General features: G+C 41.7%; 1 protein-coding gene across 8 annotated transcripts in view; it reads right to left on the bottom strand.

The window, feature by feature from the left end:
- ntng1a (netrin g1a) overlaps positions 1-14,798 on the bottom strand; it is a 118,396-nt gene that overhangs the window by 97,022 nt on the left and 6,576 nt on the right. For 7 of the 8 annotated variants that reach the window (XM_059524947.1, XM_059524953.1, XM_059524945.1 and 4 more), the window contains exon 2: positions 7,513-8,227. In XM_059524947.1, the coding sequence (XP_059380930.1) occupies positions 7,513-7,758 (246 nt within the window). In that variant the 5' untranslated portion in view covers positions 7,759-8,227. The remainder of the gene's footprint in view (positions 1-7,512; positions 8,228-14,798) is intronic. The other variant, XM_059524946.1, reaches the window with a different exon arrangement.

Here is a 14,798-nt window from a genome sequence, read left to right as displayed (position 1 = left end):
GAAATTTCCAATGGCTGGTTCTGCTGTCCTCTCCATTCTACTCATATTTCCGCATAAAAAAGTGATGAAAAGTTGTCAGAGTGCATTATGGGATAGCAGCATTGGGAAAATACATTCTTATCTTCTTGTAGCAGCCAGTATGTACTTAATCCATGTCCTGATAGAGTTAAGATAGAACAAGAAGCTTCTACGGCAGGTAATACTACTTCCTGTTACTGCGGGAACCATATCACCTTGGTGAATAAATTCAAAAAGGGTAAACAACTAACAGATTTGTGTGTGTTTTAGTCAAAGTCTAAACTGCTGCCCATCCTATCAGGGCATTTTAATCTGAAAGACTTTGCACACAGATTACAAATATTCATTTGCTGGCTAGGGGAGGTGCAACTATGACAACGACTGGACCAGAATATTTGATTATTCAATTTTGAGATAATATATTATTATTAAAAATATTATTATTTTTTTAACACCCGAGTATTAATCGCCCATGAGTGAACGCCATGAACGTCATGATTCACTTCATCTGAAAGAGAAGACAAAAATGCCAAAGACCTTAGCTGTGTAAGAGCACTTTAAATGGAATGTGGACAAGACAAAGGCAGTGTGCAAATATGCGATTTAAAACTGCACCACAACAGCACATCAAGTTTGAAAAATCACCACCAGAGTTCTGTAAGTAGTATGCCTATAGTATATTGTTGGTGTAAAAAGATGAGCAGCTTTTATCCATCATGTTAATCAGTAATTTAACACATGATAAAAACATGAAAAGAGTGTAGGTAGACTAAGTAGGTAGTTTCACTAGCTTGTAATCTGATTGTGATAATGTAACCTTGTTCTATTTGGCGTATTACAGTTTGTTTTAATTTATATAATGGAATTAATTTTATTTTATTTAAACTGTTTGTTAATTAAAATGTGTGATGCTGTTATTGAAAGTACGTATGCTACAGTGTTCTTTATATATTACAGTTCATTGAACTTTGAAATTTTTTTTAAATTGAAATTTTTTTTCGTTCTTCTTTTATTTAAATAGCCTACCCTTTACGGTGCCAGTAATAACTGTGCTGCTAATTTTTGATTTGGGAATGTTTTGTCTGTTAAAAAAATGTTAGGCTACCTTATTAAAATTATTGCTCTCAGGAATGTAGGTAGCGGACTGACCTGACGGGCACAGGCCCACCCACTCTGATGTCTTGCATGTAAATTTGTTCACCCATTCAGTTAGACTGTAATTTGCTGATGTGTTAGAAAATGTTAGAAAAACAGTAGCAATGCACAAAAAAAAAAAACTTCAAAAACTCACACTGATGAGGGAGAGAGCCCATCCGTCAGTACGCAAGTAACGGTAAGACTTTCAGTTCAATGTGCGAACCATTCTGTGAAGCCGGGAAACACTACTGTCAGGCTGATTATGGCTGCGTCTCATTTCGGAGGCTGCATCCTCCGGAAGTTGCATTTGAAGGCTGCATATATCATTAAGGATGTCTTATTTAAGAAAAGTAACCATATTAAAATTGACTGTTATTCTTTGTGATATTTAAAATACTACAATTAGTTTTTTACTTTGAAATTTAACGGTTACTTTCCTTAAATAAGCCTTCCAAGATGACGTATGCAGCCTTACAATGCGACCTCCGGAGGACGCCTCCTCCAAAATGAGACACAGCAAGTGATTGTCATTTGAGCTCAGTCAGTGTTTTCAGTCAGTGTTCAAAGTCGTTTGGTATCTGTTGTCTAAAGAATTTAAGACCAGCTGTTGTCAGTCATCCTTACAAAGATTAGCATATTTTTATTATTATTTTTTTTTATAATACATTTTGTTACTGACGCCGTCGATTAACTGCACCCCTTTCCTAATTTGTAGGCCTATTCATTAAAATAACGAATAAAAAAACAGACATTTCTGAATAAAATAATTGTATAATTGTATTAGTTATATCTAATTTGCCATTTACATTACATTCTTCTTATTAGCCTATTATGCCTATTATTATTAAGATACTTTTATTATTAAATTAATATTACAATTAATTAACATTAATTAATGCAGCATCAGATGCCAAAAGCGCTGTCAGTGTTTACTTTCACTTTCTAGTGAATCAACATAGATTAAGATGTTCACCGCATAACTCTTATGCAAAGTTTGCACATTGCTTGTGTGATATCGATTGGTTCCTGGTTTTTTAACCAAATATTTACATAAAATATTGCGACAAATCTAAACACCCAACCCACCGACCCTTGAGTTTGTGGCTGGGGGCCGTGGATTTGCACTATGCCACTGGACTCTGTCTGTTAGTTAGCCTACTGCCCACTCATTTTTGCCCAGGCCCACCCAAAAATTAAATTCTGGCTATGCCACTATTTGTTCTTAACAGACCTGCAGTTTTGTATCACTAGTGCAGTGTCCGATCTCAGAGCATATAAGCCCTGCCTGCATGAGGCATGCCACGTCTGGCTTGCGCTGTCCTGTAGTTAATTAAAGGTTTATTCCATCTGAACATGTCACGTGTCCACATTGCATCAAAATGTGACACTGCACTCCCTTGGGTCCGCACCAACATGCCCACCAAGGGAGAAATTGATTGAATGAATGGTTCTCGACATAATAAAAAGGCAAACAGACAGACAGACACACAGAGATTTCTGCCTTTATTAGAGAGAAGAATATGTTCAGCCCCTTTCGTCCGAAGCTTTGAATATTTGGTGTGTATTACTACGTGTATTACTGAAGCTTCGAAGCTAAAAAAAAAAAATGGTATTCGGACCAGCCCTATCTATAACATGACAAGTTGTCAGCTGGTGCAACAGTAGATAATGCTTCAGGTCACAGCATTAAAATGTATAAGCATTCTATTTATAGACCAGTATCAATATGAATGCAAAGACAGTCTTCAAACAGTCTTATTCAACAGCACAGCCAGTGACGCACAAAGCTCAGCAGCTAATAAAGCATAATACCATTTACTATGCCCTTCTGAAAGTATCTTTTTGTTCCAACAACTGATTGAAGACCAAAAATACAATCTCCACACTTCAGCCTTGATCGTGGGTTTCCCTGTAATCCATTTTCTAACATAAAACCCCAGAATTTTTAAGGCCATTTTCTCTACTGGGACAGGCAAAGGGATGGGTCAGAACACACAGGCATACAGTCATTCTGCAGGCCCCCTGGAGCAAGCAGAGGTTAAGTGCCTTGCTCAGGCCTCAAACAAGGGGGAGACCAGACCCTTCAGTAGTATTTGAATCCAGCTGTTTTCATTCATGATGCCAAGCCACCAAACAGCTGGCAGTGCACAGACATGGACAGTTATGATTCAACCCTTACAATGCTACACAAAAGAAGTGATAGAAGAGAAAAAAAAAGTAAATTCTAAAATCAAGAATATGGTGAAGAATATAACACAAAATATGTTTCTGCTGGATTTTCAAAGATCTGAACTGCCAAAGCCTTCTTTTATTGTCTCAAGTCTTACATTTCTATTCTAGGGGGTTGTACTTATGTCTGACTAAGATTGATAATTCCATCAGATTTGTTCACCTTTTGCTCTTATACAGAGCAGACACTTCATTCAGATTGATTTCTATCAGCTCTTCAACTCGGCTAAAAAGAAAACAAATAAATATATCAATCACATGGCACAGTTCAGATGTTTAACAGCTCTATAGAAAAGTAATTAGTTTTCCAATAGTGTTAAAATGCAAATATTTGCCTCAGTCCATTCATGAAAGTCAGCACTTTTGAAAAGCTGCTTTGTGGCTGGTTTTGTGCAATCTCTCAGCATGAATTCGGCATGAATAAACTATTTGATTAAAGTCGAATGTCACCATTTGTCTGAGACTACACTGTATTGGCAGGAGCCTTTTCCCCTCGGCTTTCATCGAGACGCACATTTAAATATGAGAGGAGGCATATTGTAGCTGACAGCACACTCAAATCTCACTGAAATGTCAATGCTAAGCCACTTGAGGAATGGCACCGCTCTGAGAGAAGGCTGATGAACCAAAATGTCTTCCATCAATCCCTGAGCTCTACAATATCACGCAGAAATATGCAGGAAAAGGTCAGAATTATATATCAAAACATAAATAAAGCGGTGTCACTTTATAGAATAATGAAATCTTGAGTAATGCTGCAATGGGACAATCTTCAGCTGAAAGACATTATGATTTTTTTAACCACAATCTAGTTTTCTTTCTGTAACTGTGTAATTGTTTCATTTTCCTTATTTAAAACAGCTCTCTGTCATTCAGTTCTTCTTTCTAGGATGTATAATACCACACGATGAAAGGAGAGGTCTTCTGAGGCTGTTCCATTAGTGAGGAGTATCGCTCTCTGAATTGTGTCAAGTCACAAGACTGATGAACAAGCTGTTTGAAATTATATCTAACTGTAAATCTGAAAACCATTGCCAAATTCGTTTCAATGTTCCTTTATAGTGATGCATGAGGTCTTTTTTTTTTTTTTTTATAGGGCTGTCCCCTAATAATCAACTAATCGTTAGTCGACCAGAAGAAGCTTGGTCGAACAAAATTTTATTAGTCACAGAAAATAAAAAGAATAATCCACAGACGAAGTCACATAGTCCTGACTAACAGATTGTTAACGGCTTGTCTATGGTAACACAGTACATCGGGCAGGACATCCAAACGCTCTCCTATCATTCATCGACCTCAAAATGGCTTATCTGAAATATATAAGTATTAGCAATTTTACATGGCTGCTCAATCTAATGTTAATCTAGAGAAATGTGCCCTGTTCAAGTGTCTGTGTTGAGTGTGGAAGCTGAACAGCATCGCTAACTGCAGGACAGATGGAGGTGCTGGTGTGCTCACTTGCTCTTAAAACACTCCCACATTTTTGGTCATACAGATAAATGTAATATATCTTTCGAATCTGTAAAGACTCTACATTTATTTGTGTGATCAATTAAAGGCTCACTATAATGATTTAAATGGTTTATTAATAAATGTGTGATTTATCGACTAATGCTTCAAATGAACGACTACTAGTTGACCAGGAAAATCTTTAGAGGACAGCCCTATTTTTTCCTCTAACTGGCTACATTGAGAGCTAGAGAGTTCAAATCCAATATCGAGGGGCAAGTGTGGAAAAAAAATTCAGAGCATGATGAGTGTGAACATGGAGAAAATTGGGAAGCAAGGTGATAGAAATGGCTGATAGCAGTGACCAGGCTGGAGCCGTTTGATTTAAGGCCAAAGATAGTGGTGGCACAGACCAAAGCAGCATTTTAGGCAGGTCTTAAATTATTCTAGCAATTACTGGCAGGCAGCGAAGAGACCTGGGCAGAAGTGTAACATGAGAGAATTTCCAGAGGTTAAATATGAGGGCAATGGTCTGGATACACTCAAAGGGCTAAAAGCTTAAGGTGGTGAGTATTTATTATGAAATGCTACAGAGATTTCCTTAAAAATCTTGAGATGTTGAGAAAGAGAATGAGACAAAGATTGTGAGCTGTTTGAGGTGTTCTGGTGTAAATAGAGAACAAAGTACCATCCCACTAGTGATTGTGCACAATGTGTGGAATACGTCCTCAACTGACTTGCCATGACATGTTATCCAAGTCTATCCAAGTCTTTTTTGCATTAGCTCCACAATTTTAGACAACAAAAGCAGAAAACATTCAGAGACAAATAGCACTGTCTACAGCACAGATTCCGCTTAAAGAGCGTCTGAGCAGACATTTTTATGTGGTGTAGGGTATGAGGGTAAAGTTTTTGCCATAGAGAAGGTCATCACCCATAGCAGTATAAAAGCTTTTCACAAATGGATCTGTCCAGCTTTCTGCACTTCAGATTGCAGGGTAAAGCATCGGTCTCTCCAGTGCTTGGATTTTTTTCAGCCCGGAGCAGGTTCGCTGTCTGCCTGCGATGGCTGTTACGGGTCTAATCAGAGGAAACAGCCTAGCAGCCTCAGAGAGGGAGAGAGAGAAGCCCATGGCCAGCCTGAGTAGAAATCAATTACAGAGGGTTGAGCTCTTGTATAAAGAACACTAATGGCAATAGCCGGAAATAAAAGAATGATTACAGACATCATAAAACTGTTATTGGCATAATCAGTATATCTATGTAATGTCTGCTGCCAATTTATGGCTAACAGCTCAGAAATTGATCAGCCTCGATGCACTGGCAGAAAACCGAGTGGGTTTCAAGGCTGGACAATGGCAATTTATGTTGCTTGACAACAAGGGGGTCTGATCACCTAGAGATACCAGAAATGTTTTACAATAAATATTTTATGTAAACTTGGCCTAAGAAATGTTAAAACGGGTTTGTCACCTAGGAACTATATTTCTATTATAACTGCAACAGACATTTTAGAAGTACAAAGTAATATTGGGGCCAGGGATGAAGGAAGGCATGACCACAGTGCATGCTGTTTGTCAGTCATCTGTTATTGCAATAATAACTGACTGGTGTGCTGGGGTGAAATTGTGTCTTTTTTTTTTTTACTTCGGCCCCTTGGGAAACCAGAGAGCCAAGCTATATTGTGATAGTGACCCTCCAAAATGGATAACAGTCCTTGCTCTAACCTTGAGAATCTATCAGAGAGAGTCAGCATTTTCAAAAGTGCCTCCCAGATATGGCTCTGAATAATGTATCCTATGAATAAAACACATTAGCGACAAAACATACTGAATAATTCACTTTTCACTCCCTGCAAGCCAGATATTAGGTCCTCTGTCACTCAGCGGACTCTCATTGGACTGTCCCACAACACTCGTTATTTTCACCTCTTAAATACTGTAAACAGCCTCTCACTCGCTCTCTGAACATGTAGTAAAACTTCAGATAATGCGCATAAGAGCCTTTCAAAACACACACATACAGACAAGCAAATGTAACACTGATAACCACTAACTTCTAATACTGAAGGCCAGCTGTGAGTTTCAAAGAAACGTGTGTAAATGCACAAATGATTTTTCTAATTAAACACACAGACTTGCCCATAAAAGATGTTCAGCTCACCTCCTCAAAAGAAAGACATATTTTTTAAGTGCACCTTTCATCCATCTTCCTCTCTCTCGTCTTCTACCTCTAACTCTTTTCTAGTTCTCATTTTCAATACTAATGACAGACAGCATTTTGTCCACAAAGACCTAACGAAGGCTTTCACCACAGCCGAAACGAGAAAATTAACCATATAAACCATATAAGTGGACACCATTTACACTGACACAAATGTGACATTAACTGAGGTTTCAGCTGCACTACTCCTTATTAACAGTTCTAATGGCGTAAATGAATGAAAATTACTTTGTCAGTTATTTGTAAGCATCTTCATTGCTACCGGTTGTAGATTACGCAGATCCATCCCACATTCTCAAAACTGTTTAACCTCAGTTATAGTCTGCATGTCATGCAGCACCATGAATGTATTTGCATATCAAATGTAAAGCATATTAAAAAATTATATGAAATGAGATGAAGCCACAACAAGTAGTAAATACACTGTGGTCAAAATTATAAGATTCATTCACTCACCAGGGTGCAGTAGGTCTCTGGTGGGTCTCCACAGGTGATGTTGGGTGGGTCAAGAAACACTTTTAGGTACTTGGTCATGTCCGCGGCTTCGGGCTGACAGGCCATGTAATACCAGGTCGGGCCTTCATCCGTGTAGCCATGTGACTTGCACAAGTCGTAGTGTCCCCAGGTTGTGGGATAGTGCTGTGTGGCCAGACAAACAGTCAGCCATGATGCCTGCAGTGTCAAGAGCAGCGGGAAACGCATGGCTGTTTCCTTTATTTGGGCCGCCCCTCTAATAGACTATTCACTGTGATGTAAAGTATCCTCCTGCGCCCTTCCTCTCAAAGATTCATGAGAGAAGGAGAGATAGAGAAAGAGGGAATGTAGAGGATGATCTGGGTCTGGTTTACAAAATAATCCAACTTTTGCTGAACGTGGAACAGAAGAGGGGCAGCAGCATACCAGCTTCGCTTTGGACACTGAAAGTTCGTCAAGGCTGATGCTTCTATCTCCACCTCTGGTCTTTATTGTGTCCGCTGGGAAGGGGCAAGGTCGGGGTGCCAGCAGAGATGAGAGAAGTGGAGGGAGAGAAAACGAAGTGATCGGTTGGGCTGGAGAGAGAGCAAGGCTTCTGACACTCTGATGAATCGACTCTCTGGCTGGATGTTGACTGACGGCCGTCTCAGCTTTGCCTTCTGTCAATCATCCTCTATTGCAGCTTGGCATCTGCACTCTGCACAGAAAAATGAGAGGTGATGGTGAATATCACTTAGGGGATAGAGTTTGACAGCAAAGGGAAATTAGCACTCCGACTCCTATGAGGTGGTGCCAGTCAGGTGTCTGGTGTGCGTCATGAGAAATATCGGATATCTAAAAGGCCATCAAAGAAAACGTGATCTTGAGAGCTTTCATGCATTCAATTCTAGCATTACCCATACTCCCCTGCAGACCCGTTCTCTTCCACTGTAGCTACACTCAAAATGCTCTTTTGATACTGAATATAGACTGACAGCTACATGTAACACTAAATGAAATTAGAGGACATAGAGAGTTCAGGTCAGAATTCAGAGAATAAGTGCAAAGCTGATGATTGCTTGGATGCCTTTTGTATGGGAATTGATGAAATTGTGAATAGGAAGCAAGCTCACAAGGTTACGCTCACAAAAGTTACTATAGAAACACGTTATCTGCTGTTCAGCAGCAAGCTGAAGTCACTTTGGAGCCCCTAAAGGAGGCCTGTAAACTGCTTCTTTAAGGAGATAATAATGTGAAACGCACAACATTTAATGCTTTTTCCTGTTATTCTAAATATTTCACAGTATGCACTGCACATAGAAACCTCCACCACTGATGCTTGGCTGAATGTTTAAACACATAATTAGAGAAGGGTTGATCTGAACTTGAAAACAGCCCTACTGTATTAGATTGAAATTATTACATCAGCAAGTAACCTTTCTAGCTTAATATTTATATTTAGGTGGAGATGAAGATGCTTTTTAGCTAAAGCTGAAATTATTTACGGATTCCTATGGTCACACATTTCTTTTATCTTCACTTTCATGATTCTACTGTAATGAACAGATATTTCAACTGAGTTCATCCAGAATCATCAACTCATTCTCTGGGGTCTGAAAATACAAAGCTGCAACAAGTAATGACATTTGCAGAAAAAAAACTCTTATAAAAAATCTGTTGTGCTTTAGAACAGTAAAATGATGCACTGAAAAAAAAGCTAATGCATAGTTCTATTCACATCAGGTTTTAACATAAGGTCTTTACTAAAATGAAGAAACGTGAAATTGTTAGCATTCCCCTTTCATTCCAGTGACTTTGTCTTCCAAAACTGAATTGTTAGCTCTGTGTAACGACTGGGTGAAGGAGTGGCAGGAAGCAATTGCAAGATTAATGAGATTAAATGAAGACAATGAGACAATACAAAACTGAGACACAAATAATGCTGGGAGGAATGCATAGTCCAAGATGGTGGTGAAGAATGACGAATCCGGAAGGCGGAGGTGAGTTGGCAGCAGGAGAGGGTGACACAGGAACTGTGGGAAAGCGAGCCGAAGGTAAGTGGTGTTGCTAAGAGTGGACGGGGTTCCGGGGAGACACGGACATCCAACGCAGAAACACACAAGAAAGCAAGGCATAGGTTACAAACATGAAACAATGCTCTCATGAACACAAGACGCTAGACAAGCCAATATATAGGGATGAGTAATGAGTGACAGCTGTTGGTGATGACAATTAACGGAGACGCCCACAAACTAATCAGTGCTGACCCGTAACACACAGACTTCACCCACAAAGTGCAAAACCCAGAGATCACGGTTTACCAACTGTACCTCTCCTCCGGACCGTAACCTTCCCTGTCCACCAAAGAACTGGAATCCTCGTCCCCTCCGTCTCGAGTCCAAAATACGATTAACCGAATAGGTTGGTTCCCCATCCACGAGACGCAGCGGCGGGGGAACCGGGGTAGGCGGATTAATACGTGGATAAAACATGGGTTTAATTTTGGACACATGGAAGGCGGGATGTATCCTCCTGTACGCTGGAGGTAGTTTGAGGCGGACTGTCACCGGACTAATGATCTTGGTGATAGTAAACGGGCCAATGAATTTGGGAGCAAATTTGTTAGAAACGGAACGGAGAGGAATATTGTTCGTAGAAAGCCACACCTTTTGACCCACGATGTAAACGGGAGGCTTTGACCGGTTGTGATTTGCCTTGGCCTTAGTGCGCTCCCTGATCCGGAGCAGAGTCTCGCAGGCTCTGGTCCAGGTGCGGTGGCACCTCTGAACAAATGTGTGAGCGGAGGGGACCGCGACTTCAGATTCCAGACTAGGAAAAACTGGTGGCTGGTAACCTAAGCTGCACTGAAACGGAGAGAGGACCGTGGCTGACACTGGTAACGAATTGTGAGCGTACTCCACCATAGAGAGTTGTTGGCTCCAGGAAGAAGAATTCTTGGAGACCAAACATCGCAACGTTCTCTCTAAGTCTTGGTTGGCTCGCTCAGACTACGCGTTACTCTGGGGATGATAACCCGAAGACAGGCTAACCGTCGCTCCTAGCAACTTACAAAATTCTTTCCAAAATTTGGATATGAATTGGGATCCCCTGTCAGAATCACGTCTACTGGGAGGCCATGTAACCAAAAGACGTGATCTAGGACAGTGACCGCTGTCTCCTTGGCTGTCGGTAATTTGGGCAAGGGAATGAAATGTGCCGCCTTCGAGAACCGGTCCACTACGGTCAAAACGACCGTCATGCCATTAGGGGGCGGTAACAAAATCTAGTGCGATATGTGACCAGGGTCTCGAAGGGACAGACAGCAGTTGAAGAAGCCCATCAGGAGACCGGTTAGACGACTTACCACTGGCGCAAACTGAGCAAGCCAAAACAAAATCGTGATCGTCACGAGCCATAAGTGGCCACCAGAATCGTTGTTTAACTAACCCCTTGGTTCGGCTTATCCCTGGATGACAAACAACGTTAGAGCAGTGACCCCACTGAATAACTTCGGACCGTAACTCTTCCGGCACAAATAAACGATTGGGCAACCGGGCGGAGGTGTTACCCCTTCTAAGGCTGTCTTGACATTCGATTCGACCTCCCATACGAGTGCTGAGACGACTATTTTCTCAGGTAAAATACACTCGGGAGTCACCGGGCGGGCGGAGGGATCAAAAAGACGTGACAAAGAATCGGGTTTGACATTTTTGGAACCCGGGCGGTACGACAGAGTAAAATCAAAACGACCGAAAAAAAAGTGCCCACCGAGCCTGCCTGGAATTGAGTCTTTTGGCAGTTCTAATGTACTCTAAATTCTTGTGATTGTTCCAAACAATGAAAGGTACCCCTGAACCTTCCAACCAGTGACGCCACTCCTCTAAAGCTAATTTGACGGCCAACAATTCTCTGTTACCAATGTCATAATTGCGTTCAGCAGGAAATAACCGATGAGAGAAAAACGCGCAGGGATGCATCTTATCGTCCGAGGCAGCACGTTGGGAAAGAACTGCTCCTACCCCCACCTCTGATGCGTCGACCTCCACCATGAACTGCCGTGTGGGATCAGGGGCTACAAGGATGGGAGCCGAAACGAAGAGGCTCTTGAGGTTGGTAAATGCAGTTTCGGCTGCATCCGACCACCTGAACGGAGTACTGGGGGAGGTCAAAGCTGTCAGAGGTGAGACTAGTTGGCTGAAATTACGAATGAAACGTCGATAAAAATTGGCGAACCCCAGAAACCGCTGTAGGGCCTTACGGGAATCTGGAGATGGCCAATCTATCACAGCCTTAACTTTGTCAGAATCCATACGTATTCCCTCGGACGAGACGATATACCCTAGGAAGGGAACAGACTGTGCATGGAATACGCATTTCTCCGCCTTGACAAAAAGCCCATTCTCGAGTAATCTCTGGAGCACTCGTCTGACGTGTTGAACATGTTCCTGGAGAGATGAAGAAAAAATCAGTATGTCATCAAGGTAAACATATATAAACTGATCTACCATGTCTCTCAACACGTCATTAACGAGTGCTTGGAAAACCCCTAGCGAGTTGGAGAGCCCGAACGGCATAACCAAATATTCAAAGTGCCCTCTAGGGGTGTTAAAGGCGGTTTTCCATTCATCCCCCTGTCTGATGCGGACCAAATGATAAGCGCTACGTAAATCCAATTTTGTGAATACAGATGCTCCCTGTAAGCTCTCGAAAGCTGAAGACATCTACGGTAACGGATAGGTGTTCTTTATTGTGATGTTGTTCAGCTCTCGGTAGTCAATACAAGGTCGCAGAGAACCATCCTTCTTACCCACAAAAAAAGAATCCTGCCCCCGCTGGAGAAGAGGAAGGGCGGATGAACCTCGATGCCAAGGAATCAGAAATGTATTTCTCTATGGCCTCCCTCTCCGGAATAGAAAGAGAGTAAAGTTTGCCTTTAGACGGAGACTTACCTGGCACTAAATCTATAGCACAGTCGTAGGGACGATGCGGAGGAAGAAAAGCAGCACGGGACTTACTGAACACAGTAAGCGTGACAGTCGTGAGTGTGGTTCTCCCACTGCAGTTTCACCGGAAGGAGAGTCGATGATGTGGTTGAGGACTTCCTGGCGGAGATCCCACCTGATAGTAGCCTCAAGCTTAAATAACGCTGGGAGGAATGCACAGTCCAAGATGGTGGTGAGGAATGACGAATCCGGAAGGCGGAGGTGAGTTGGCAGCAGGAGAGGGTGACACAGGAACTGCGGGGAAGCGAGCCGAAGGTAAGTGGTGTTGCTTGGTGGTGGGTTGCGTAGTGTGGACGGGGTTCCGGGGAGACACGGACATCCAACGCAGAAACACACAAGAAAGCAAGGCATAGGTTACAAACATGAAACAACGCTCTAACGAACACAAGACGCTAGACAAGCCAATATATAGGGATGAGTAATGAGTGACAGCTGTTGCTGATGACAATTAACGGAGACGCCCACAAACTAATCAGAGCTGACGTGTAACACACAGACTTCACCCACAAAGTGCAAAACCCAGAGATCACGGTTTACCAACCGTGACACTCTGTCCTCCAAAACAAAAATTACTTTGGCAATATTACAGGGAAAAAAAAGGTATTTTGCCAGAATATAAGGTTATTGAACGGTCATCAATGAAAATATAGATTTATTGATTTAAATGCATTAAAAAAAATAAAAAAATTAAAAATTTTGCCCATTTCTGACAGTTATCAGTGCTTTGTTGTACATTTAAATGTGCTCACTGTCACAACATATATATTTTTTTCAGATGATCAGTATACCCATCATGTAATGTGTATGAAATATCCAATATCAGTTGTTTGTTGGATTCATTCAGTGAGTAACCCTTTGGCTGTCTGCTAAGAGCAATCAATACGGAGCAGCTAGAGTTGTCCACTTAAGTTTTGCAAAACCGCAGTTTCTGCACAGCACAGCTACAAAATGAAGAGAGAGCAAAGGTTGCCAGGTCCTCCCTGATGGAGGCTGGCAGGGGATAATTGACGACAACCTACCAAACGTTCTCAAAGAGGGGGCCAGGAGCATTTTAGTGCTTGTTAATCAGTCTGTCCAGTCAATACAGATGCTGACCCCACACTCATCCCGTCACCAGTCCAACATTGATCAATTAACCTTGTGAGCCCCAAACGAGGTGGGGCAGAGAGTCAGATCACAGCGCAGTCTCGCAGCAGACCTCCTTCAGACGGGAGCTCTTTTCTCACCAGAGCAAAGCTCATGCAAATTGTAGCGCAGAAAGGATCATTTGCACAATTGCTGTCACTGTAATATCACAGAACAGGGAGTTGAGTGTGGTCGTTTGTAATGGAGCATAATCTCCAATTAGAAAAACATGGAGCATGAAATCTCATTCTGACTGTTGACCAAAGCTGCCTAAATAAACTTGGGCAAAAATTTTAGGATCAGAGATATACTTAAAATTTAAGTCATATTAGCTGTAATGAAAGACAGACCAAAACCATGCCTTCAAAATATGCATTAGAGAGAATAAAAGAAAAACAAAACTGAATGAAAGAACATCAATCAGCCTATTTATTTCACTGCTTAACTTAGACATTTAACATATGGATTAATCCAAATGAATACAAGCAGAATTGGAAAAGGTCAGTTTTTTATGAATCCTAAAGTATGGCCATGTCCTATTAAAACTCATCACATCCATCACAGTGACCGTTATCCAGAACTATGGATGGAGGGCATGATTAAATCCTCCAGATTTAATAAGGACAGAGTGAGGAGACGGGGAAGGACAGAAGGAGACAGCAGGAGAGATAAAAAGAGTAGGTGGGATACACCTCTTAACAGCTGTAATGTTGAGGGCGGGGGACAAAAAATGTAGAAATTGGCAAACTCTTGGCATGCAGCTCTCGATGGCACGAAATTCATACGAGACACTGAGGAAGGGAATGGAGAGAGAAAGACGAGGGACGAGGGAGGAAAAGAGGACAGTGTAATGAGCCATTAGAGATACAGGGAGGATAAGTGTCTAGGGCACATTAAAGATCACACAAGCCCGCTTGTTATCACTTTCCATGATCCATATACGAGTCCTCTTAATTATTCTGCGCTGCTTCCGGTGGTGTGGCTGGCGCAGAGCGCACGATGCATTATGACACAGAGCGGGGTGATTTGAGGCAGGTCACCCTGATCTAACATCTATTTTGTTAAACACGGGACCCTGATGAAGGGATTCACAAACAATCTCATTGTTTAATCCCACTATTACAGGGAAGTTAAATGCATCATCTGCTGGGGGCCTGGTTT

This window comes from Carassius carassius, chromosome 35 (assembly GCF_963082965.1).
Source record: "Carassius carassius chromosome 35, fCarCar2.1, whole genome shotgun sequence".
In the NCBI taxonomy this organism is placed as follows: Eukaryota; Metazoa; Chordata; class Actinopteri; order Cypriniformes; family Cyprinidae; genus Carassius; species Carassius carassius.
Note: the sequence above shows the minus strand (reverse complement) of the source record. Positions and strands in the feature narration are given on the sequence as shown.